The 26164-nt window shown below is 43.6% G+C and overlaps 2 protein-coding genes across 3 annotated transcripts in view; both read right to left on the bottom strand.

Moving 5' to 3' along the window:
- Positions 1–11652, bottom strand: part of GK5 (glycerol kinase 5) — a 66847-nt gene extending 55195 nt beyond the window's left edge. Inside the window, exons 1-2 of one of the 2 annotated variants that reach the window (XM_070576255.1) lie at positions 11200–11652; positions 804–897 (exon numbers count right to left, since the gene is read on the bottom strand). In XM_070576255.1, the coding sequence (XP_070432356.1) occupies positions 804–897; positions 11200–11361 (256 nt within the window). In that variant the 5' untranslated portion in view covers positions 11362–11652. The remainder of the gene's footprint in view (positions 1–803; positions 898–11199) is intronic. The other variant, XM_070576254.1, reaches the window with a different exon arrangement.
- A 105-nt stretch (positions 11653–11757) lies between these two features.
- LOC139076264 (uncharacterized) lies at positions 11758–19013 on the bottom strand. Its single transcript, XM_070577742.1, has 5 exons — positions 18870–19013; positions 18672–18807; positions 18039–18581; positions 17099–17381; positions 11758–12716 (listed from the first exon to the last, which is right to left on the bottom strand). The coding sequence occupies exons 1-4, from the start codon at positions 19011–19013 to the stop codon at positions 17335–17337; spliced, it is 870 nt and encodes a 289-aa protein (XP_070433843.1). The 3' UTR covers positions 11758–12716; positions 17099–17334.
- Positions 19014–26164: the final 7151 nt, after the last annotated feature.

The raw sequence follows: 26164 nt of genomic DNA on the forward strand, positions 1-26164 counted from the left end.
GGCCAAAAAAAAGTCTGCAGAGGATGGTAAAATAAACATTGCAAAACGTTTGAAACTCGTAGGAGTTATAAGGGTTTTCAACGTATTATTCTTGCAACTTTTTTTTTTTATAGGTTTTGAAATATTTCAAACAAAACGGTGAGAAGGAGAAGCAATTCAGCCAGAAAAATGAAATAAAAGACCTTTTAGATTTTACATTTACAAGTCATCTTTCGCCCTGCTCTTAAAGACAGTTGCACTGAAAATGTTCTTTAAGAGTTAAGATTTCAGACCATGGCTGCAGCCAGGAGGGCACTTTGCATCAAGAGGTCATGCAGAAAAAGACAAAACAAAACAGAAATTTACTTTATAATAAAGGTAACTCAGTTATAAACTCCTGAGAGCAGGAACCGTGTGCTGTAACTTCACTTATAATCCTCTGGTATTTTGTACACAGCAGGCAATCAAATCGCACTAGCTACAATCTGGAATGAAGGAGAGGGAACCTTTATACTGGGTGCAAAAGACCTAAAGCAGAGGACAGAGCTGCTGCTACCTTTCCTTGACAAGGTGGCTCAATGTAAACCACAAATGTCCCCTGAAAAACACTGGGAAACTGTGACCCCCATAAAATACCGTATGTATAATTATAATTTAGTATAATCCTATAATTATACTATATACAATAAAAAGTATAATTATAATTTATACTTACTAAATAACTATAATTTAGTATAACAGTATAAAAATTCTACAGACGCCTAAGGAAAAGTCTTACTACAAACAAAATATACTTTGCTATTTTTTTTAATAATTCCAATTACCTTTGACAGATTCTTTTATTACAGCAACAAATTGAACCCAGAGAACATCAGGATCAATTTCAACCCAGCCAGTGTGAGGATAAAGATTTTCTACCTATTTAGGAAAAGAAAAGATTTTGTGAAAACAACATTAGATCAAGTCAATAGCATCTGAGCCTGAAGAATACTGGTTAAGAACCAGCCCTGACAGCCTGGCGGTTAAAGTCCAGCATGCTCCACTTCAGCAACCTGGGTTTGGTTCCCAGTTGAGAACCACACCACCCATCTGTCAGCAGCCATGCTGCGGTGGCAGCTCACATAGAAGAACTAGAAGGACTTACAACTAAAACATACAACTATGTACTGGGGCTTTGGGGAGAAAAAAAGAGAGGGGAAGATTGGCAACAGATGTTGGCTCAGGGCTAATCTTTCCCAGCCAAAAAAAAAAAAAAAGATTACTGGTTAAAATAATTAACAACATGACTTTATTTATTGTCAAATTCATTCTTACTGTTAAAATGGAAAAAAATACATATATGAAATAAAAAAGGATTGTATACCAAAACAACAGCAGTTATCTTTAGTTCATGAGTTTATAGAAAATTTTAGCTTTTTATTTTATCTTTGCGTTTATTTTCTAAGTTGTCTACAATGAAGATGTGTTATTTTTGTAATAAGAAAAAGTAAGACTTTAAAAAAAGTGAAAATTAAATAAAGTACCAAGTTCCCGTTGAGATTACCATGGAACAAGCATACTCCATCCTGTTTCGCCCACTGAATGCAGATACAACACCTGGACAGAATGCAGGCAGCAGTTATTTGTGGGCGCTAGAAAGTATATGGTGGCAAGCAGACCGGGGAAAAAGACAAGCTTTTTTTTTTTTTTTTTTTTTTAAAGATTTTATTTTTTCCTTTTTCTCCCCAAAGCCCCCCGGTACATAGTTGTGTATTCTTCGTTGTGGGTTCTTCTAGTTGTGGCATGTGGGACGCTGCCTCAGCGTGGTCTGATGAGCAGTGCCATGTCCGCGCCCAGGATTCGAACTAACGAAACACTGGGCCGCCTGCTGCGGAGCGCGCGAACTTAACCACTCGGCCACGGGGCCAGCCCCAAGACAAGAATTCTAGTACCACTAAACTGGTGGTGAGTTTCCCATTTTTCTTCTGGTATCCCCAGGCCTGCACCCCAAGGTAGCCTAAAAACCAGAAGCAGGTATCAGAGTACAGAGGAAACTCTAGGAGAAGATCTCGGCTAACTCTCCAAGGCAATGAGAGAAATTCCCTATTTTTCCTTTTTTTCACTCCTTATCTCCCTTTGTACCCAGGCTCTCCCAGAGTGGTGGCTGCAGTAGTAACCACAAGCACCTAAAATACTGAAGGAGGTGAAACTTCCCCTCCAATCAGAGGAGCTGTGGGCCCAAGAGGGTAAAATGAACCCCCACCACTTTTTTTCTCTCTGTGCTCCTGCTGCCTAGTCCCGGATGTGGGCATAGGAAGCGCCTGGCAGAAGAGGGTCATGAAAGCTCCAGTTTTCTGGCATGAGGACCCAAAGGGGATGGAAAAGTACCAAGACCTCAGAGAGGGAGGAGCTTGGGAAAGCTAGCCCAGAAAGTTGTACATGAACTCCCAGGCTCACCTCGAAGCTGCATGTGTGTGGATGCAATCCTAAACAGAACAGAAAAGAGGTTAAAGACAGAACCAAGGGATAAACCACTGCCAGGGTCCCAAACTAACCACTGGGTGGCACATCCTCAGAGCAGATCCAACTGGTACTGCCGAGATTTTGAAAACAGACCTCACATCGAAACCCAAGTCTGCAGAAGGCTGGTCAGAATTTGTAGCCTGAACTCAATTACATTAACAGCCTGCTAAAAGAAATATATCAACATTTGTCAGAAGATTTACACAAGACACAGAGTTTTATAACATGATATTCAAAATATCCGGGATATAAACCAAAATTACAAAGGTATATGAGGAACCGGAAAAATCTCAACTCACATGGGAAAAGATTCTCAATAAATACCAATTCTAAGATGACAGAGTTATCTAATAAGACATTAAAGCAGCTATTACAACACTGAAACATACGGAAAAATCTCAGCAAAGAAATAAAAGACATAAGGAAAAGAAAACTTTAGAATTAAAAAATACAATCATTGGGGCTGGCCCTGTGGCTGAGTGGTTAAGTTCGCACGCTCCGCTGCAGGTGGCCCAGTGTTTCGTTGGTTCGGATTCTTGGCGGGGACAAGGCACTGCTCATCAAAGCACGCTGAGGCAGCGTCCCACATGCCACAACTAGAAGAACCACAACAAAGAATATACAACTACGTACTGGGGGGCTTTGGGGAGAAAAAGGAAAAAAATAAAATCTTTAAAAATAAATAAATAAATAAATAAAACAATCATTAGGGGAGTGGGGGAAATGGAGAGATGCTGGTCAAAGGGTACAAATTTTCAGTTATAAGGTGAGTTCTGGAGACCTAGTGTACAGCATGGAGACTATAGTTAACAATAATGTACTGTACACTGGAAATTTGCTAAGAAAGTAGTTCCCAAGTGTTCTCAGCACACGAACACACACACACACCCCACACACAGGGTAACCAAGTGAGGTGATGGATGTGTTAATTAGCTTGACTGTGGTAATCATTTCACAATGCATACACATATCAAAACATCACATTGTATGCCTTAAATATATAATTTTCATGTGTCAGTCATACACAATAAAGCTGGAAAAAAATCAATTAAAAATATATAAGTAAAATAAACAACTAACTGGATTGGTCCAATAGCAGAAAGGAGATAACAGAAGAAAGTCAATAAACTTGAATACAGATCAATAAAAATTATCTAATCTGAACAAGAGAAAGAAAAAAAATTGGAAAAAAATGAACAAAGCCTCAGGAATCTGTAGGACAAGAACAAAAGGTCTAACATTTATGTCATCAGAGTCCCTAAAGAAGAAAGAAAAGAGTTCAGTGCAGAAAAAAATGACTTCGGAGAAGTAATAGTGCTAAAAACTTCCCAAGTTCAGCGAAAGATTTAAAATCTATATATTAGAGAAGCTCAGAAAACTCCTAACAGGATAAATCCAAAGCATTACACATCCAGATCTAGCATAATCAAAATGCTGAAAACTAAAAACGAAGAAAGAAATTTGAAAGCTGCCAGACACATTACCCACACAGAAAAATGATTTGAATGTCCGTGGCTTTCTCATTAGAACCATGAAGGCCAAGAGGAAGGGGCTCAACATTTCTAAAGTGCCAGAAGAACCGTCATCCACAACTCCACACTGAAACCCCCACAGGACTTTCTGTAGACACAGACACGATGATTCTAAAATTCATATGCAAAGACAAAAGAGCTAAAATAGCCACAACAGGGGCTGGCCCCGTGGCCGAGTGGTTAAGTTCGCGCGCTCCGCTGCAGGCGGCCCAGTGTTTCGTTAGTTCGAATCCTGGGCGCGGACATGGCACTGCTCATCAGACCACGCTGAGGCAGCGTCCCACATGCTACAACTAGAAGAACCCACAACGAAGAATACACAACTATGTACCGGGGGGCTTTGGGGAGAAAAAGGAAAAAATAAAAATAAAATCTTTAAAATAGCCACAACAATGTCGAAAAAGAATAAAACTGGAGGAATCACACTACTCAATTTCAAGATTTCCTATGAAGCTACAGTAAACAAAATAGTGTGCTACTAGCATAAAAACAAACAGATCAATGGAACATAACAGAGTCCAGAAACAGACCCACACAAATATGGCTAGCTGATTTTTGGCAAATGTACAAGACAATTCAATGCAGAGAAGGCAGCTTTTTCAATAGAGGTGGAACAATTAGACATCCATATGCAAAAAAATTAACCTCAACCTAAACCTCACATCTTACACAAAAATTAACTCAAAATGGATCATAGATCTAAATGTAAAAAGTAAAACTAAAATGTTTAGAAGAAAACACAGGAGAAAATCTTTGTAACTTGGGGTTAGGTGAGGAGTTCTTAGACATGACACCAAAAGTACAGTTCAGAAAAAAAATTGATAAATTGGACTTCAGCAAAATTCGAAACTTTTGCTTTGCAAAAGATACTGTTAGGAAAATGAAAAGACAAACTGAAGACTGGTTGAAAATATCTGCAAATATCACATGCAACACAGGACTTGCATCCAGGATACAGAAAGAAGTCTCAAAACTCAACAGTAAGAAAACAAACAACTCAATTTAAAAATGGGCAAAAGACTTGCACGGGCACTTCACCAAACAAAATACATGGGTATCAAATATGCAGCATCATTAGCCATTAGGGAAATGCAAATCCAAACCAAAATGAGACACCACTACATCTATTAGGATGCATAAAATAAAAAACACTAAATACCCAGTGTTGGTGAGGATGAAGAACAAATGGAACTCTTACACGTTGTTGGTGGGAATGCAAAATGGTACGGCCACTCTGGAAAAGTTTAACAATTCGTTGTTAAGTTAAACATTCACTTATCATATGACCCAGTAATCCCACTCCTAGGTATTTATCCTAGAGGAATGAAAACTTACACTCACTTCATGTGAGTACAGATGTTCACATATGTATACAGATGTGTACAGCCGTATGTTTAAAAGCTGTATGCAATAGCAGCTCTATTCAAAACCACCAGAAACTGAAAACAACCCAAATGTACAGGGGTGAATGAATGATGTACATCCATATAATGGAATACTACTCAGAAATAAGGAGTGAACTACGGACACACACAATATGGATGAATTCCAAAGGCATTATGCCGAAAAAAGCCAGTCTCCAAAGACTGCATGGTTCCACTTACACGACATTCTCAAAAAGACGAAACCATAGTCATGGAAAAGAGATGAGTGGTTCCCAGAGGTTAGGAGCGGGAGACGGGTATGACCACAAATGGGGAGCACAAGAGAGTTTTTTGGGTTACTCCTATACACGTGCTAAAACTCACAGAATTTATTCACCAAAAAAGTCAATTTTACTGTACTTTAATTTAAAAAATAAAATAAATTAAAAGAACCTATGGGGGCTGGCCCCATGGCCGAGTGGTTAAAGTTCTCGTCTCCACTTCTGCAGCCCACGCTCACTGGTTCCAACCCCCAGTGCAGACCTACTCCCGTCATCAGCCATGCTGTGGCAGCAACTCACATACCACGTAGTGGAAGACTGGCCCAGATGTTATCTCAGGGACAATCTTCCTCAGGGAAAAACAGAGGAAGACAGGCAACAGATATTAGCTCAGGCAAATCCTGCTCACCAAAAAAAACACCAAAACACCCTATGGCTTCAGGTTAAAATGCTGCCTCGGTACTTTAAGATCCTATGCTACTTAAAGCTTTCAAAATGACAGGCTCTGACCAGTTTCCCCTCTCTGGCACCAGCCTCTCCCTGGAGTATATTTCCACCTTCCCTTCTACTTAATTCATCTTTATCTGCCTACTTATTTGTTTAAAAAGTGAACCAACTAGTCAGGCACAGTAATCTAATTCTGCATTTGGTTTGAGGCCAATGCATTGAGGGCATGCAATAAATAATGGTGCCTGGTGTAAAAAAAAAAGTCTTAAATATATGCGTTTTATCTCCAATTCCTCTCAAGACTCCACTAAAATAAAAACATTAAAAAGGCTTACGCAGGGCCGGCCCAGTGGCGCAGCGGTTAAATTTGCACATTCCGCTTCTCAGCAACCCGGGGTTGGCTGGTTGGGATCCCAGGTACGGACACGGCACCGCTTGGCATGCCATGCTGTGGTAGGCATCCCACATATAAAGTAGAAGAAGATGGGCATGGATGTTAGCTCAGGGCCAGTCTTCCTCAGCAAAAAGAGGAGGATTGGCAACAGATGTTAGCTCAGGGCTAGTCTTCCTCAAAAAAAAATAAATTAAATAATTAAAAAAGACTCTGAGATCACAAGAAGGATTTGTTAAAAAAAAAAAAAAAGGAAAAAAAAAGACTTACAAGGACAATGAGAAGAGAGCAAACAGGCTCAGACCAGGTTTCAACAAATGTTTTTACCAGGAACAGTGAGTGGGTGGGTGATACATGGCTGGGCAGAGGAAAAACTGAGCACTCACTCCCTGCTCAGACTCCACCACATCTCTGTTCAACCCCTGCAGAGATCCTAGGGTAGAACCCGGGAAATTAGAGGCATCTCCGATAGCTAGGATTCCAGATGGCACTGAATACCACAGGACTGGCTCAAAGTCTTTATAAGGATCCCTAATTCCCCTTCTCCAGCTAGATCACAGCTCCTCCCTAACATGGCAGAAGGCAAGAGGTCTATACTCTGGAGGGGTTGAGCCAGAGTTCTTTACCTGCAAATACCAGATACAGCTGAGTCAGGTAAGACACGGTACTGAAAACCCGCACAGATTACCAACCAAACATCACTGTTTAAGGAAAATTGCTAACATGTAAGACAAGGCCAAAATAAAGAATAAAAAGGAACTCTGAGGAAACAGCGACAACGTGGGGAGCATGAGGGTGACATGGGGGGATATGTGAGCTCATCAGAAACAGATTTAACATAATCTATTCCCCTTCTATCAAACACCATTTCTGTTCTTTCCATGCAAGACTTTAATGACCACAGACTGCAATGGCTCAACTATAACAAACATTTCCTCACCCCAAAAAACACAGTGTAGACATCATCACGTCATGCCTACAAACCGTCAGACTGGACAGTGGCACTCCAAGGTCACTATCCCCAGCTCCATCACCATGGACAGTTCACCCTCCCAAACATGTCACAAGACTGAAATCTGCTCCACTACTGAAGTAAGACCAAACCAAAATTAGATCAAGAATATAATCAAAGCTAAGAAGAAAATTTGATTAAAAACAAAACAAAGACAAGCAGATTTTTTCAAGAACGTACAAAGGGTACACAGTATTAGAGATTCTACTGCTTTCTTTGGAGTGGCCTCTCTGTCCTGTTCTTCCAACCAAGACGTTATCTTCCATGGTTTCTCACAATGGCATGACGTTCCAATGGGGAACACGATAAACTTTCTCCATTTTTAAAAATTAAAAATATCAAATATTCACATGTGGGATTTCCAACTCTGAATACTATTCTAGCATATAACACGAATATTTAAGAGTCCATAGAAAGATTTTTGAAAAAATAGAAATCATTAAAAAAGGCTAAATCTCGGCTGTTAAAAAGTGAATGCCACCAGAAATAAGATTGAAGTCTTCTCAGAGGCCAAGTACCAGCCTCCGAAAGTAAGGGCTCGCGTTTAGGATTTCAGTTTTAACTAAAACACCAACACAGCCCATTTTGTTCTTGCCTCCAAAGGGTGATCTTTTCAGTTTTCCATTTCCTCTTTTTTTAAAGCTATTATTTGGCAACATCAATCAAATACCAAACTAAGAGGTTTTGAGTTTCTATTATATATTCTTTCCATCATAATATTTGCAGAGGTGTGGTTTTCTCTCGAGAAAATAAACAGAAGTTCTGTATGTAACCCACAGACCCCATGAGGCAAACTGAATTCCTAATACTTTGATCAAATGCAATTCAGTTATTTATTCCGTACCCAGGAGGTAATAAGCCAGGTGCTAAGCAGCAGTGTAGGCCAACAAGACCCTCCTTCCCAAAGAACTCAAGAAATCTGAAGTAAAAAGGCCAGTTTGTTTTTGTCAAACTTCTAATTCACTGTGAACCAACAATTTTTAACACACAATTAAAACAACTTTCTACGAAAAAATTACACAAAAAATAAAATCCCAAATGTTTCATTATTAAGGTGATTAGAAATAAGATTACTCTACCATATTGCTACAGTTTCTAATGCTTAGTGTCTTTATTTCAACCCCAGCAGCCCAGGCACCAGGCTTTAAGAGGCACTGTGGTCAACTCCTACCAGTGTGAGAGGCCCTGCTAGAAACTCCTGAATCTAACCCAGCGCTTCACCCTTCGAGGGCAAGGACTTTCTGTATTTTTATTTACTCATGTTATCTTCCCAGACACCTTCTCCACAGCTCAGAGTCTGAACAAATCATTCCAGTCTCCTGCTAGTCATAGCAATCCTGATTCATCTTTGAGATTCTTCCCTCATTTTTAGAAAACTAATGACTCACTCCAAATTATATAGCGACTGTGAAACTTTGTATCTAACAATAATTTTTGTCACCTTTTGGTTCCCGATACTTCAAATTCCTTTAAAAAAAAAAAAAAAAAAAACTACTGCTCAGGATCAAAACAAAAAGACAACCCACCAACTGGGAGAAAATATTTGCAAATCATATATCCAACAAGGAGTTAATCTCCATAATATATAAAGAACTCACACAACTGAACAACAAAAAAACAAACAACTCCATCAAAAAATGGGCAGAGGGTATGAACATTTTTCCAAAGAAGATATACAGATGGCAAATAGGCACATGAAAAGATGTTCATCATCACTAATTATCAGGGAAATGCAAATCAACACTACACTGAGATATCACCTTACACCTGTTAGAATGGCTATAATCACCAAAACAAAAAATAACACATGTGGGAGAGGTTATGGAGAAAAGAAACCTCATACACTGCTGGTGGGAATGCAAACTGGTGCAGCCGCTATGGAAAACAGTACAAAGATTTCTCAAAAAATTAAAAATAGAAATACCATATCTATTACCATAGCTATCCCACTACTGAGTATTATCCAAAGAACTTGAAATCAACAATTCAAAGAGACTTATGCACCCCTATGTTCACTGCAGCATTATTCACAAATAACCAAAATGTGGAAGCAACACAAGCGCCCATTGACTGATGATTGGATAAAGAAGATGTGGTATGTATATACAATGGAATACTACTCAGCGATAAAAAAAAAGGCAAAATCGTCCCATTTCCAACAATATGGATGGACCTTGAGGGTATTATCTTAAGTGAAATAAGCCAGACAAAGACAAACACCGTATGATTTCATTCACAGGTGGAACACAAACACACATGGACAAAGAGAACAGATTAGTGGTTACCAGAGGGGAAGAGGTTTGCGGGGTGGGCACAAGGGGTGAAGGGGTGCACTTATATGGTGACTGACAACGTACAACTGAAATTTCATAACGTTATAAACTATTATGACCTCGATTTAAAAAAAAAAAAATCACTGCTTAAAACAAAAGTACTTTGTGTCCAGAATTATAAGGGAGACTGTGTGAAAAGTATCATTGTGTTGTGATAAAGACTCAGAAAAACATACGGAGCACACAGCGGCTGAAGGACAGTGTCCACCTTTCATCTGTCCTTTCAGGTTGGGGCAGGCCGGGGTGGGGGGGTGGGGGGGATGGGCGGTGTTCCTGCACGGGGAGCCAGAGAAGGGACCAGGGAGCCGCTGCAGTCCTAGCTCACTGTCGTGCTCCCGATAGCTGAATGCAAGTCTGTCCTTTCCTCAAAACAAATGCTCAAAGCAGTCACTACTCACACGCACTCTGGCTGGACCTGCTCCCGGGCACCTGCTGAGGTCGAAAAACACTTCTTAAGGGGGTGGCAAGAGGGATGGGAGCCGGGAGAAAGGGGGAGTCCAGTGCCGCTGGGAATGGTTTAGGAATCTAGTAGCTGTGGTCCTCCTTAACACTGCTAACATAAAAAAGATGTTGGTATCGGAAAGAAGAATAAGTAAGAACACCACATCCACTAAATCTTCCTTTTGCTGCACTGGCTATTGTGTAGAAATCAACACTTCATTAAAATGAGAACAGAAGAATATCAATCTGTGGGAGACTTTACTAAGAGCAAGAACTAACGACTTGGTAGGTCTCAAACCAGAAATAAAGATATTTTTATGAATTCTCCAAGATGGAAAGGACAAAAGTAACGACAATACAGCCTTCAAAACTTCTCCAATAGCTTCTACATCCATAGAAATCAGTGGCTCATGTGAGGAACCAGCACTTTGAGCAGTCAATAAGGATGACAACTGAAGAATGGACAATAAAGTTAAATTCTATCAAGATCTTAAAGATCAAAATGTAAATAAAGACGGGGTTGGAGCTGTAGCAAGAAAGTGCGGGAAAAAGCAAGCAAGTCACAGAGCACCCTCTGGCTGGATCCGCGCAGCCTGCCCGGCCCTCCCTGGGAGGCACCGCAGTCCCACCCAGGTAAGGCCGGAGGCCAAACCCCAGGTGGCAGGAAGCGAGGGAGCCGTCCCCAATCACACACGCTGCCCCTCCTGCCCTCGGCCCGGGCGGGGAGGGCCCGCAGGTTCAGCCTTGCCCGGGGAGCAAAGCGGAGACCCGGCGGGAAGGGGGACGCCGCTCGGCACCGGGGACCCGCGAGGGCTGCAGGTGGGTGCTTCCGGGCCGGAGGAGGCGGACGGCTAGCTCGCCCCCTGCGCCCCGCTCCCGGGTGCCCCGCGCGGCCCCAACGCCCGCTCCCCGGTCACCTTCTGCGCGCTGGAGCCGCAGATCCGCGCCGCGCGGTCATAGACGTGGCAGCGGATCACCGAGCTGCCCACGTCCAGCCCCAGCACGAAGCCCACGCGTGGCGACTGCGGCGCGCTCCGCTCGGGGCTCCCCTGTTCGGAGCTGCCGGACAGCCCGGACATTCCCACTCCGCGTGCCTCGCCGCCGCCGCCAGCCCAGCGGCGCCTCTCCACGCCTCTCCAGGGCCGCGCCGCACTGCCGAGCGCGCCCGTCGGCCACCGCCTCCGGCCCGCCCCCGCGAGATCCGGGAGCGGCCCCGCCCCGCGCCGTGACGTCACGGCGGCGCGGCAGCCCCAGGAGGCGCGCGCTCGGCTGGCTGCCGCGGGGGCGCGGGGTCCCGGGGTCCCGGCCCCCGACACAGCCGGCTCTCCAAAGGGCCGCCGTGGTCTGCTCCGACCGTGCGCGCGACCGCAGTCCTCTCCCTCTCGACTCCAGGTTCCCTGAGGCGGGGCCTGCTTTTGTAACCCCAGTTACGTTTTATGACTCTCTTAAGAAAAGTAAAGCGACCTGAAAAGAAGTTGCAAATTCGGCTGAAAATATTTATTAATAAACTGAGAGTCTCCCCCCGAGACTTATCTCCCCAGAAAACCTGGTAAAATGTGCACGTATAATGAACGTCAACAAATACTTGCTGAACAAAATACACAGGAGCTAAGGCCTTCCCGGGCCTCTGGCTGCTCTCACCGTCACGCTCGAGCCCCGCGGTTCCTTCTCAGGAACCTGGAAGCCTCTCAGAGAGGCCAAAGGGCAAGGGCTCTTCCAGGCACCGGCAAAACGGGGCAGGAAGGAGGTCTATGGAAATGTGGAGATTCCTGCAGGTCTAGTTCACCTCTTCACCACCCTTGGGCCCCGAGCCCACGGGCCTTTCCCTGGGGTGGTCCCGCTCCCAGGGGAGCGTCCTGATCTGTAGAGCGTGGGGAGTTGTTCATACCTCCTTCAGCCACCTTTCCACCACCACCAGCTCTCCAAGAAACCAGTGCCTGAAAATATTCTCTGTATCTTCTTTTTGCAAACTTATAAAAGTAACAGATATGTGCTTTTTTGAAAACGTTTAACAGTGCATAGTAGTATATCTATTAAAAAGGATATTCATCTTGAACCAAATCATTCTTTTGACCAAATTGTCGTGTCAACCAACTTAGTTTTGTTACTCTCAAAGGGAGCCGTCTGCCCAGCTCAAGACATGCCCATAGTCAGGATGCAAGGCGGGAGGAGAAAATGGATTTCTTCATCACAGCTTGCTAGCAAGAGGGAAGATGGCTGACTGTCGGAAAGAGCCGTCTTATAGAACAAAGACTACAAGCCAGTTATGTATGGGGCTGGTCTCCGGGTGGGGCAGACATCTGGTCCCAGTTCCTGATAGTCCTTTGTTTTACTGGCTGTGCATCAGAGACGGAACAACGCCCTATACTGATCTTTCAGTTGTCATTGGTGTTGGCTATCAGCATAGGCTCTCTGCCCAGGGTTCATCACGTTCCTGGAGAATTCAAAAGAACATAAGTTATCATCTTAAAGCAGCAGGGAGGGGCCACAAAATCTACAGCGATTGTCTGGGCTAGTTAATCAGAGGTCATTCAAACTTACAGTATGGTTTCTTTTCTACAATATGGCTTCCCTTATGTCAACCTTGTGTTGAGCTGGTATCACTTTCAGGCAATTTGACCAAATTGGGTTCTTTGGCTATATTATTTGAAGCTTGGAACATACACCTGGAAGACTATGTTTTTTTCTCTTTATATCCTGTCCCCATCCAATAGTACTCATGTGTTCCAAATGGCCTCAGGACTGCCTTCAGCAGTGGTGACCACATGGTGAGGCTATATATGTTAATAATGTGTTGTAATTTGAAATAAATGACTAATGGGTTGTGTAGTGGTCAGAGTTCCCCAGAGAAACAGAACCAATAGGATAGAGAGAGAAAGAAATTGAGATTTATTTTAAGGATTTGGCTCACATGCTTGTGAGGGCTGGCAATTCCCAGAAATCTGTGGGGTAGGCTGGAAGGCTAAAATTTCCAGAGAAAGTTGATGTTAGTGTCGACGAAAATAATCCATAACCAATCTATAAATGAAAATTTGGGTGAGTTTATTCTGAGCTGAAATCTGAGGACCTTGGCCCGGGGCCTTTCTTCCCGAAGGAAGAAAGGGCACCAAAGAAGTGGGGTGTACACAGTGGTTATATACCCCCAGAGAGGATGTTTCACATAGGATTGAAATGTCCCTTTTACAATAATCGGGAGACTGCTCTGTCGGCAGAGCAATTGATGGAACAGCAGGTAGGACTGCTGTCTCAGTGAACACAGCAGGGTGGCCGGTCTGTTGTCTCCAGCTGAGTGGTCACAGGTGAGCTGGGTGGTCAAAGGTGAGCACAGCAATCAGTTCCTAGCCTAAGGAAAGATGCTTATCCTTAAGGAAATACCAATGTGGGAGGGGGAGGGAAGTTGCACCTTTATCTCAAGGGCCTTTGTTCTGGCCATAGGAAGTATCTAAGCAGATATACAATGCGTGCTCAATAGCCACAGTCAGGCCCTTTTGGAAAAAACAAAGTCAGGCAGAATTAGGTTTATATTAAATGGCTTCCTCATATACTCCAATATATCCTATTGCTTGCCATTTTTATTTGTCATCAGTCTTGAATCTGAATTCTACAGGGCAGCAGGCTGGAAGCTCAAGCAGGTTCCTATGTTGCAGACTTAAGGAGAATTCTTTCTTCTTAAGGAAACCTCAATCTTTGCTCTCAAGGTCTTCAACTGACTGGATGAGGCCCACCAACATTATGAAGATTAATTTGCTGTATTCGATTATATTGATTTAAATGTCAATCATGACAAGAGATTTTCACACATTGATGTATATGGGGTAACTATTCGAGTTCAAAACTGATTGATTCGGCTTGAGCTAAAAAGTCTGACTTACGGCCTTTCAAACATACATTTGTCGACGAAAATAATCCATAACCAATCTATAAATGAAAATTTGGGAGAGTTTATTCTGATCTGAAATCTGAAGAACATGGCCTGGGGCCTTTCTTCCCGCAGGAAGAAAGGGCACCAAAGAAGTGAGGTATACAGAGTGGTTATATACCCCCAAACAGGACGTTTCACATAGGATTGAAATGTCCCTCCCACAATAGTCACAAGATTGCCCTATCGGCACAGCGCTTGATGGACACAGCAGGTAGTGGGTCTGCTATCTTGATGGGCGTAGCAGGAGGCGAGTCTATTGTCTCCAGCTGAGTGGTCACAGGTGCGCACAGCAATCAATTCCTAGCCTAAGGAAAGATGCTTATCCCTAAGAAAATGCCAATGTGGGAGGGTTGGACCTTTATCTCAAGGGCCTTTGCTCTTGCTATAGGGAATATCTAAAGCAGATATACAATGCATGCTCAACGGCCTCAGTCAGGCCGTTTTGGAAAGACAAGGTCAGGCCGAATTAGGTTTACACAAAATGGCTTCCTCATATACTCCAATATATCCTATTACTTGCCATTTTTATTTGTCACATTGTACATCTACTTAACCATCAAAGTAAAGGCTGCACTCTTAAGATAAGAATGCAGGGGCTGGCCTAGTGGTGCACATTCCACTTTGGCAGCCCGGGGTTAGCTGGTTCTGATCCCTGGTGTGGACCTATATAGTACTTGTCAAGCCATGCTGTGGCAGGCATCCCACATATAAAGTAGAGGAAGATGGTCACAAATGTTAGCTCAGGGCTAATCTTCCAAAAATAAATAAATAAAAGGTAAGAATGCATACTTCCCCTCCTGCACCCTATTGGTAATACCCTATTGATAACACCTGGATTAGTCCCTTTCCTGACATCAGGGTTGTGTTGACCTGCTAATTTGCAACTGAACACCTCATTTACATTTTGATGGAAATGTATCTGGGGTGTGTTTAATGTATGTTCTTCGTTCTAAAAAGATATGACTGTGCTGAAACTTATGCTTCTCCAGAATGCCTTCCAAGGCCTTCCCGGGTTATAATCCTCACTCTGGCTCATAATAAACCCACCCCAATTTTGATTTATAGGTTAGTTATGGATTGTTTGCTTCAACAATCTGACAAACAGAAATGGCAAGCAATAGGATATATTGGAGTATATGAGGAAGCCATTTGGTGTAAACCTAATTCGGCCTGACTTTGTTTTTTCCAACAGGACCTAACGTGGCCATCAAGCATGCATTGTATGTCTGCTTTAAACATTTACTATGGCAAGAACAAATGCCCTTAAGATAAAGGTGCAACTTCCACCCACATTGGCATTTCCTTAAGGATAAGCATCTTTCCTTAGGCTAGGAACTGATTGCTGTGCTCACCTTTGACCACCCAGCTTGAGGCAGCAGACCTGCCACTCTGCTGTGTCCACTGAGACAGCAGACCTACCTGCTGTGTCCGTCAATCACTGTGCTGACAGAGCAGTCTCGAGACTATTGTAAAAGGACATTTCAATCATATGTGAAACATCCTCTTTGGGGGTATATAACCACTCTGTACACCCTACTTCTTTGGTGCCCTTTCTTCCTTCTGGAAGAAGGGCCCCGGGCCATGGTTCTCACATTTTAGCTCAGAATAAACTCACCCAAATTTTCATTTATAGATTGGTTATGGATTATTTTTGTCGACAAATCACATCTGAAAAATACGTCAAGGCAACATCTAGACAGTTTGACCAAACAACTGGGCACCCATAAAGTGTCTCCACTAGCATAGCCAAGTTAACAAGTAAAATTAACCATCACAGATCCCCTTTCACAACAGAGAAAGCTGTTTTGTATTTTGTGATATTAATATTTAGCGTATTTCTCAAAGTGATAGTTCTTGGGCTTCTTGGACCCTGACACCCACTTCCGTTATGATCTTCTTTATAAATTACCTTGAGTATTATCAAAGGATCATAGAATATGAAAACAAAGACCTTAGTAACCACTTAGCCTAGTGTTTCTTAATCTGTTTCTGGTCTTAACTTCAAGATGTTGATGAATGCTGTTTTCCTGAGAAGATGCTAATAAAGTCACATATTGCTTAACGACAGGGACACATTCTAAGAAATGTGTTGTTAGGTGATTTCCTCGTCATGCAAACATTGCAGAGTGTACTTACACAAACCTGGATGGTATAGCCTACCACACACCTGGGCAATGTGGTATTAATTTTATGGGGCCACAGTCATGTATGCGGCCCCTCATTGACCAAAACGTTGTTAAGCAGCACTTGACTATATACACAAAATTGGGCATGTGAGCTCAGGTGTTGGGTCTGGGATAAACTAAACATGAAGATCTCAGGTTAAAATTCCAGGGCGGATTTCCCTAACTTGGACAGACGGTTGCCTAAGAGAGGGCTGGAGCAACAAAAGGACACTGTGTTTCTTCCGGGTTCCATTGTTCTCCGCTGCCACCCTGTTCTCACCCTGTTCTGCCCCCAGGGAAAGGAGCATGTGAGCTACAGGGCACAGGGCTCAGAAACTCTGAAGGTCCCTTTGCCTTGTCTGTCCCTTTGCACTTTGATCAGTCCATTGTTCTGGGTTCAGAGGCCACTGCTGCCCTGAACTCCAACACCTGGCGGCCTCAGTCTTCCTCTGACTCAGTGCTGCTTCCCCTCAGCTTCTGGGCTTGGCCTCAGAGCTGGCCACGGAGGCTGCTGTTCCAGGCTCTTTCCCCACCACTGTCACTTATACTTTCTCCTCCCACAGCAGGCCCAGGACCACACTTCTCTGTACCAGCCTCCCACACTCTCGAGAAACTTAGATGCTGTTCCTCAGGGCTGGAGCAGAAAATATGTGAGGCCACCATTTTCTGTCATACCCTAAAGGGAAATGTGCTTCAAGGCTGAGCCCAGAGACCTCAATGCCCTCTTACCTCCAAGGAAATTAGTCACTGTCCCTCCTCCCAGGATGACCAACTGTTCCAGTTTGCCCCGGACTGAGGAATTTCTTGAAATACAGGACTTTCGATGCTGAAACCAGAATAGTCCTCCTCAATACTCAGAGGCTTTTGGGGTCCACCGGTGCTTTCCTCTGGGACACTGACTACATCATGTTTAGGGTCAGCCACTGCCTTTAGAGAGTGAGCTCCTTGAAGACAGACACGGGGCCTTACACTTCTTTTTTCCTCCAAGATGCACAAAGAAATTGCTGAATGACTGAATGAACACACAAATAAATTAATATGTACACGTCTCTATCAGACCTTGTCTTCTGCCTGACTTGGCCACAGGACACAGCCGGCAGCGAGCCCTTCCTAATCTCTGCACTAATCTGGGCTACTGTCATTGAACACCAGTGCAGACCCCCTAGTGTGTCAAGGGGGTCTGAGGTTGTGCTGCCTGCCCTCAGTCTGGTATCAAAGACTGGGCCCCGGATGACCATATGGACATCAAGCCACCTCCTTTCTCTTAACTCTTGTTTTATGAGCCTAGCCTAATTTGGCTTGGGCTTCTGCATCAGTTTCCTGATCTGTACCTCCACTCCTGACAGTCTGGGGCCCTAGCCTGAACATCTCTGTGGGATGGACGTAGATGTAGTTGATGAAAGTAATGAAGCTTGGTGCCCTAGCAAAATGTTCAGAGTCCCGTGCTTTATAGCATTTGCAAAAGTGAATCATTTTTGTATTTTTTCTTAAAGTGGGCCCCCAAAATTGTACCAGCTTCAGGTGCCCCAAAACCATAATCCTTCCCACCCTTGTACAGTCGTCAGAAATTCCGTCTTTCTCAAGTCCTGGACTCCCCCTTCTGGATCCCCACGTGCTGGCCCGGAGCGCTGCCATGCGCCCACTCCGAGCGCCCCAGCTCCCACCTCACCGGCCTGAGCCCCCTGAATACCGACGTCAGCCGGCACCGCGTCTGTTTTCCCTGCACAGCGCTGAGTCACTGTGGCTGGAAGCACCGACTTGTGTCCTCGGGGCGCATTTAAGCTCCAGCCCCTGGCGTTCCCCACCAAGGTCTCTCGGGCCGCGCCTGCCTTGCTGGTCCGCCCCTTCACGTGGAAGCGCTCGAACCAAAGGAACGAGAGCCGAGAGCTTGCAATCTCAGGCCCGGAGCCCACCGAGCTCTGAGAACAAAGGGGACTTTGCGTCCGACCCAAATCCTGGGGAGAACTGGAAACTGCAAGGTGGAAGGACTCCAGAAAACCCAGACTGGAGGCCGTCGCTTCACAGCTCGGACAAGCGAACCAGCGCTGAGTCCCCTGCTCCCCAGCGAACGGGCGAGCGGCGCGATGGATCGCGGCCGGCGGGATCAGGGCGTCCTGGGGGCGACCGCGGCCGCCCCGACGTGTCCTCACCCGCTTCTCCCCGGAGCCGGGTGGGGCCCGCCGTGTCGTCACAGTCAGGGAATCACAGGTCCCTCACGGTGGCACCGTACACGAGGAGGGCAGGACCTCCCCCAACAGTGGTTCTGAGCCCCTGAACCGCCCCCCCGTGTCCCCAGGCGGACGACATCCTGCGCGCGGCGGGTCTACACCGACCCCGGGGCGGGGCGCCAGCGCCGGCGGGGAGCCAGCGGGACAGGGCGGGGGCGGTCTGACCTCGAGGGGCCCTGCAGAAACGGGGGCCTCGTCACGGCTGAGCGGCTGGGAGTCTTAGAAAGGGTTACCGCCGAATCTAAGGGGATCCGCAGTCACACCTGCCACACCTGCCCGGGTATCTGGCCGTCTCCGTGCCCTTCGGAGGCATCGGGTGTCAGAAACACTAGCCGACTGGTCCCTCCTTCTCTTAAATTCTCCCCTCCTGAAGTGCTGAGTGACAGGAAATCTTTTCGTTCACTCACTACCTGCATATGCCGTGGGAAGGGAAGGAGCCATATCAGGTACAGGTTTGTGAACACACAACACGGGTTTGTGAACACCCAGAGGCTGGAAAGTTCTAAAGATAGCCCATTGCTTCAGACAGCATCCTGCCTCCCCTTCTCATCTCAATCATCCTGTTTCACTCCTGGTCAGAGCCTTTTATTCAGCTAGGGACGTTATAAGATCTCAAATGAGTGAGTCCTGTGAGGTAAGATTTCAACCACATGAGAGAATGGCTAAAAACACTTTTGAATTCACGGATAAATAAAACTTTGTTTTTTGAGGAAAATTTTTGTATAAGGCAATTTAAAAAATCCAAAGTAAAGTACTGTAGAAGAAAAGGTGGAAAATAGGCTGTTTCTAGATTCAAGGTAAATTTTCAAAAGTAAAGATTTCTATCTCAGCCTTTTGGCTAAGAATAAGCCAGAATAAAGATGGAAACTCCTTCCTACACACTGCTTAGCCTCTGTTGGCATTATTTTCTTCCCAAATACCACAAGATTCTTGGTTTGTTTCTTTGTTTGTTTTGAGGAAGATTAGCCCTGAGCTCACATCTGCTGCCAATCCTCCTCTTTTTGCTGAGGAAGCCTGGCCCTGAGCTAACATCCGTGCCCATCTTCCTCTACTTTCTGTGTGGGACGCCTGCCACAGCATGGCTTGCCAAGCGGTGCCACGTCCTCACTGGAGAACCCTGGGCCACCAAAGCGGAATGTGGGACCTCAACTGCTGCGGCTCTGGGCCAACCCCTCTTGTTGTTTTTTTTTAAGTCAGACTTATTGAGACGTCCAGTTCTTTAAACTTTGATAAATGTATACAGCCGTGCAACCACCACCACCATCAAGATAGATGGAATTCCATCGATAGCCCCACAAAGTCCCTTTTGTTAGTTTGTTCTGATGAGGAAGATTGGCCTTGGGCTAACATCCCTACCAATCTTTCTTATTTTGTATGTGGGATGCCGCCACAACATGGCTTGATGAGTGGTGTGTAGATCTGCACGCAGGATCCGAACCCGCAAACCCCAGGCCACCAAAGCCGAGTGCGCAAACTTAACCTCTACGCCACAGGGCAGGCCCCAACCAAGTTCCTTTTGCACACAGTACTCTGAATCCTTCACTATGGCTGTAAGGTGATGTCATCTACATACAGAACTCAGAAGTCCTGAATTTAGCAGATTGATCATTTTAGATGCAGCCCATCCCAAAAAGGAGTTGCCATTTCCAGACTGACTTTAAATGAGCTCAATCTTTATGACACACGGGCAATTTGTGTGGACCTGGGGATTCTTACCAAATGACACACTTATGTAAAACAAGTGTAATAACTTGACAATTCTTGGTTCATTTATATGACTTGAGTAAATCCAAATGACCTGAGACGTCACTAGCAATGAGGACACTGGCTGGGCTTATTTACATTTTATCTTGTCAGGAAGGAAAAGCCTTGCTTTGAAATATAGTTACTACAGGCTGTGTTTCACAAACTGTAGCTCTGGACTATTATGCTTTAGTACCGTAAAGGAGATGAAACTTAGAATAAAGTCTAATTAGTTCAGAACACAAAGGAAAGAAAGTAGAAATAAGAAACCATGAACAATAAACACTAGATTTTAAATTAACTGAAGAAGAAATACAATCAATTCTCCTTATTTGCAGTAGTCATGTTCTGTAAAGTAACTGAATTAGCAAATACTGAACCATTTCTCCTAGAGAAAGTACAGGGTTAGGCTCCGGCAGCCTCTGCTCACATTTCCATTGGCTGATCAATACATAATCTTGTCGTATGTGTGTTTGTCTTTAAAGACACCTTATTTAACATATATCATTAATTCATTAACATCAAACTTACAGCCAACAGCACTCTAATTTGTGCCTGAACCAAGCTTATCTAGCACATGTATTCTCTCTGTAGGGCATGTCTTCACCTTCTTACGCTTAGGAACACTACAGAGCATTTCAGTACCACACTTGGGGGCCATTTAAAACATGAAATCATCAACAAAAAGCACAAACGTGAAAAATGTGACACTAAATAGACAGTAAAAAGGACACCAGTTTACAGTATTAGAGCTGAAACCAGAAGGCAGAATGTTGTCTTTTTTGGGCTCAGCTGGGAGGGTGCACATCTCTCCGTCTCTCTTTTCAGTGTCTCCGTATCTAGATTTAGCAGCATGTTTATCAATTTATTTGCTTAGCATTGATTTTCTTATCTCATTCAATTTCCGTCTTTCTAAGTCAATTTTCTTTCTCTTAGATTTTGTCAGTAAGTGGTTCTTCCCGCCAGGGTCTTTGGGTAGTAAACTTTCTTAGTTTTTAAACATCTGAAAATATCTTTGTTAAATCCTCACTTTCAAAAGATAGCTCAGCTTGGTAAAGAAAACTAGTGTGACAGTCATTTTCCTTCTGCACTTTGAAAATATTGTCACATGGGCTTCTAGCCCTGATACAACTCATGAGATGTCTACTGCCTGACTAATTTTCATTCTCTTGTGGCTTCTCTATCTTTTTTTTCCCAAAGATTGGCACCTGAGCTCACAACTGTTGCCAATCTTCTTTTTATTTTTCCTGCTTTTTCTCCCCTAATCCCCCCAGTAGATAGTTGTATATTTTTTAGTTGTGGGTCCTTCTAGCTGTGGCACGTGGGACGCCGGCTTAGCATGGCCTGACAAGCGGTGCCATGTCTGTGCCCAGGATCCAAACGGGCGAAACCCCGGGCCGCTGAAGTGGAGCACGCGAACTTAACCACTCGCCCACAGGGCCGGCACCTGGGTTCTCTATCTTTTCTCTCTGGTGGCTTTAAGATTTTCCATCCAGACTGAAAGTGGTCTTGTTTCTAATTTATCCTGCTGGGGACATCCTGCTATGATCCTTCAGCTTGAGGACCTGGGTCTTCAATTCTGGAAAATGTTCTGCTCTCTACATGTTGCCTCTTCCTGTTCTCTCTATTTTCTCCTTGAGGAACTCCTACTAGATATTTTATTTTTTTAAAAAAAAAATTATTTTGACACAGTTTCAGACTTACAGAAAAGTTGCAAAGTAGCACGAAGAATTCCCTCTACCCAGATTTCCCAAACATTAACATTTTACCACATCTAGTTTATCTTTTTCTGTTTATCTATTTACTGGTATTTTTTTCTGAACCATTTGAAAGTGAGTTGCAGACGTGATGCCCATTTGCTCCTAGATACTTGAGTTAGAATTTCCTAAAAACAAATATATTCCCTTACATAATCCTCATACACAATGCTATTAGCTAATCTGCAGATCTTATTCAGATTTCACCAATTGTCTCAACAGTGTCCCCCAGAGAGATAGAAAATCCCAGATCATGTGTTGCATTGTCGTCATGTTTTTTTAGGCTCCTTTTATTTGGGACCATTGCTCAGTTTTTGTCTTTACTGACATTGACATTTTTGAAAAGTACAGGCCAATTATTTTGGGGAGTGTCCTTCGTTTTGAGTTTGTCTGACGTTTCCTCATGATTGGATTCAGGCTATGCACTTTTGGCCGGAATAGCACAGAAGTAACATTGTGCTCTTCTCAGCAGGGCGGGTACCAGGGGAAGGAAAGGAGGCACCTAGTGCACACAGCACAAGGAGACATTCATTCTCAGCATCATGCAAGTACAGGGTCAGCCCCAGGTGCCTGGTTTGCCTGCCCCTAGTTCAAGCCCTGCTTCTCAATGCATCATATTAGGGGGGGTGTGGTATCTATTGGTCCCGTATGATATCTGTTGGTCACTTAGTTAAGGTGGTGTCAGCCAGATTTCTTCATTGTGCAGTTACTATAGTTCCTTTTGTAATTAATAAATGTCTTATGGGGGATACTCTGAGACTCTGTAAATATCCTATCACTTTTTGAACTTTTACTCAATAATTTTAGCATCCATCAATGATTCTTGCCTTAATCAGTTATTAAGATAATTGCCAAATGGTGATTCCCCCCCCATTTCATCTTTCTTTCTTTTTTTGGTGAGGAAGATTGGCCCTGAGCTAACATCTGTGCCAATCTTCCTCTATTTTGTATGTGGGATGCCACCACAGCATGGCTTGATGAGCAGTGTGTAGGTCTGCACCCAGGATCTGAACCAGTGAACCCTGGGCTGCCAAAGCAGAGTGCACAAACTTAGCCACTAAACACGCCACTGGGCTGGCCCCCATCATTCTTTCTACATTTATTAGTTACCTTTCTATGGTAGGAAAAATATCCCTTCTTCTCATTTGTTTGTTTATACAAATAATGACTCATGGGTTCTTATTATAGTCAATGAATTATAATTTATTGTCTTCCTTATTTTGATGGTCAGATTGTCCCGGAATTGGTCAGTGGGAGCCTCTCCACGCTGGTCTTTCTGTTCTTTCCATGTGCTCCTATTATTATATGAGTACTTCCTCACTTTCTGGCACAGCAAGATGTTCCAGGCCCATCTTGACCTACCCTACCCCAGTTTTGGAATTAGCCATTTCTCCCAGAGGCTCTGGCTCCTTTATGTGGAGAATGTCATTTAGAAACCAAAATCTGTGTGCTGGATATGCTAATTGCTGCTGGAGTATCATTTCATCTAGGTATTATACTCACTTATGTATCTATTTCTACATCTATCTATCTGTCTATCCATCTATCATCTATCTGTCCATCTATCTATCATCTATGTATCTATCTCTATTTTAAAAACCATGAGTTCATACCTATACCTCCAATTTCATTCCAACACCACGGGATTCACTCAATCTTTCCTCCTTTCTGTATTCGTAACTCCCTTCTTCTCTGCCCATGAGAAACCTTGCTTCTGCCATCTGTATATATTTACTAATTCAATCAGTCCAAGAATACAAATAAATTCGTTTCAGAATTGTAAACCCACGCTTGCGTGAATAGAAGTCTATTCTCTAGAGGTCAATATTTACTTAGCCTGTGGTCAGATCGGTAAAGGCTACTTGGATTAATTATTTTTTCCCTCTTCCCAGTGTGGTTGCATTATTCGTTTGAAATATGGTTCAGTTTATTTCTGTTTGTATTTCATTTTGGGTTTTCTCCCTCAGGCTTATTGATTTTCTTTTTTTTGAGGGTGTAAAACATTAACATGGGTCCAAAAATCAGAACTGCTGAAAAAGGTACACTCAGAGAGTGTCGTTGGCCTGCCCCCTCCTTCTACTCCTTCCACACCATTCCCACCCACCCCCGCAGGTAATCCGCCTCACTGGTCTTGGGTTTATTCTTTCTATATTTCATTTTGCACAAATAAGTAAACACATGTATCTTTTCTTACCTTTAAGTGTGTTTTATTTTTTCATTCCTTTCTTCATATCTCCTAACATCTCTTATTTTCTTTTCAATTCCTTTGTCACTTTGTGCTGCATTATGGGTAACTTCCTCAGCGGTTTTCCACTCTAATTATTCTCTCTTGGGCTATGTCTCTTTGATTTAACCACTAAGTTTTTACCTTGACTATATTTTTTTATTTTGTAGGATTGCTACTTTTTTAACTTATTATTATTTTTCTGCATTATTCTTGCCTTGCACTGTCTTCTCCTTGCCTTGCCTATTTGACTATTTTAAACATACTTGTTTTAAAGTCTCTTTCAGATTGTTCTATTATCTCTAGCTCTTGGAATGCAAATGCTCCCAGTTGCTATGTGCTCCCTCACCCTCACAGTGGTACATCTTCTTCGGTGGTTTCTCGTTTTATAAATTATGAAATGGTATGTGATGAGGTTCTCTTCCATGGAAATTCTTTGTATTTTGGGTTATGGAAGCACTCCTATAGAGCACTTTCACGTTTGTCTCTGCCAGGGCCTAGAAAATTTCATTGGCATCAGATGAGTTTCTATGTTAATTTCTCATGTTGGGGTCCCCACCATCTGTGAGTATTGTGAATTCCAACTCTGCACTTGGTGGTGGGTGGCATAGTGTCTAGCAGTCCAGCAGTCCCTGAGCAGCAGTGACTACTGCAGCTTTATGTTAGCTCGCCACACTTCCACGTGTTCAGCCACTAAGGAGACATATCCGAATGGCTTTAGGCACAGTGAGCAGCATGAGCTTATGCGTACATTGGTTCTTCTTACTCCCAGGGCTCAGGTGGATGCTATGCACAAGCTGAGTCTGCGTCACAGCTGGGAAGAACTGAGCTTAGAAACCCCCCAATCTTTTGAAGGGGCTGCTGGCAAATGTGCCCAACCTTTGCCCCTAAGGATGACATCATCTTTATTATCCTTGTCAGGAAACAAATCTGTCGTCCGATCCAGAGGAAGACACTATCTCTAGTTTCCAGGGCTGTCTGCTGTACAAACATCCTTGAAAAGACAGTCTAGGATAAAAATTGTCACGAGACATGTAGAAATGCCATAGAGAATTGTCTCCCAACACAACACTCCCGGTTTCTTATGTGTAACTTTTTCCACCTGTAGCAGCAGTGTACCGCTCTAACTTTGAGTGCATTGAGATTTACCTTTCTTGGTTTCAAGCATGGTATATTAAATATTTTTCAGTTGCTGTTGTTAAGTGTTAACCAGACTTTCTATTTATTTGACTGGGAGTGGGGATGGTCGTGGACAGAGTTCAGTTCTCCCCATTTGCCAAATGTCAGTTATTAGGTGTCTATTTTCCTGCTTACGCTCTTCTGAGTACGAATCCCAACCGTACCTACCACTGTTTGCCAATGCCTGGTCAACGTCACCGGGGTTAGACTCCTGCCCCAAATGTCTAACCTGCATCTAATTGTGAGAAAACATTGGACAAATCCAGACTGAAATACATTCTGGATCACAACTGGCCTGGAACCTTCAAAAATATCAATGTTATGAAAGACAGAAAACAAAAAGGGCTGAGAATTTAATGTAGATTAAGGGCAATTAAAAAGACATGACAACTAAATTCAATGCATAATTCTTATTGGATCTTAGATTGGAAAAAGAAAAGCAGTTATAATACTGGGGAAATTTGAATCCGACCTGTATATTAGCTATAGAATTGTATCCAGGTTAAAATTCCTTATTGTGATAACCTGTGCTTCTGTAGGAGTCCTTGTTCCCAGGAAATAGATGTTTAAGTATTTCAAGGTAAAGGATCCAAAAGAGGGAGGAAGAGAGAAAGAGAGAAAAAATGTAAATGTGGCAAAAAAAGTCAACAACTGGTGAACCTGG

Source organism: Equus przewalskii, chromosome 15 (assembly GCF_037783145.1).
Source record: "Equus przewalskii isolate Varuska chromosome 15, EquPr2, whole genome shotgun sequence".
In the NCBI taxonomy this organism is placed as follows: domain Eukaryota; kingdom Metazoa; phylum Chordata; class Mammalia; order Perissodactyla; family Equidae; genus Equus; species Equus przewalskii.

What these genes read in the sequence shown, in the direction of transcription:
- LOC139076264 (XM_070577742.1), bottom strand. Translation starts at nt 19,013, where the DNA reads ATGCAGGTAGTGAGTGAACGAAAAGATTTCCTGTCACTCAGCACTTCA. An exon ending in CCCGCCGCGCGCAGGATGTC is followed by an intron (nt 18,582 to 18,671) that starts GTCCGCCTGGGG and finishes TGCCACCGTGAG; the next exon opens with GGACCTGTGATTCCCTGACT. An exon ending in TATTCAGGGGGCTCAGGCCG is followed by an intron (nt 17,382 to 18,038) that starts GTGAGGTGGGAG and finishes GTGTTCATTCAG; the next exon opens with TCATTCAGCAATTTCTTTGT.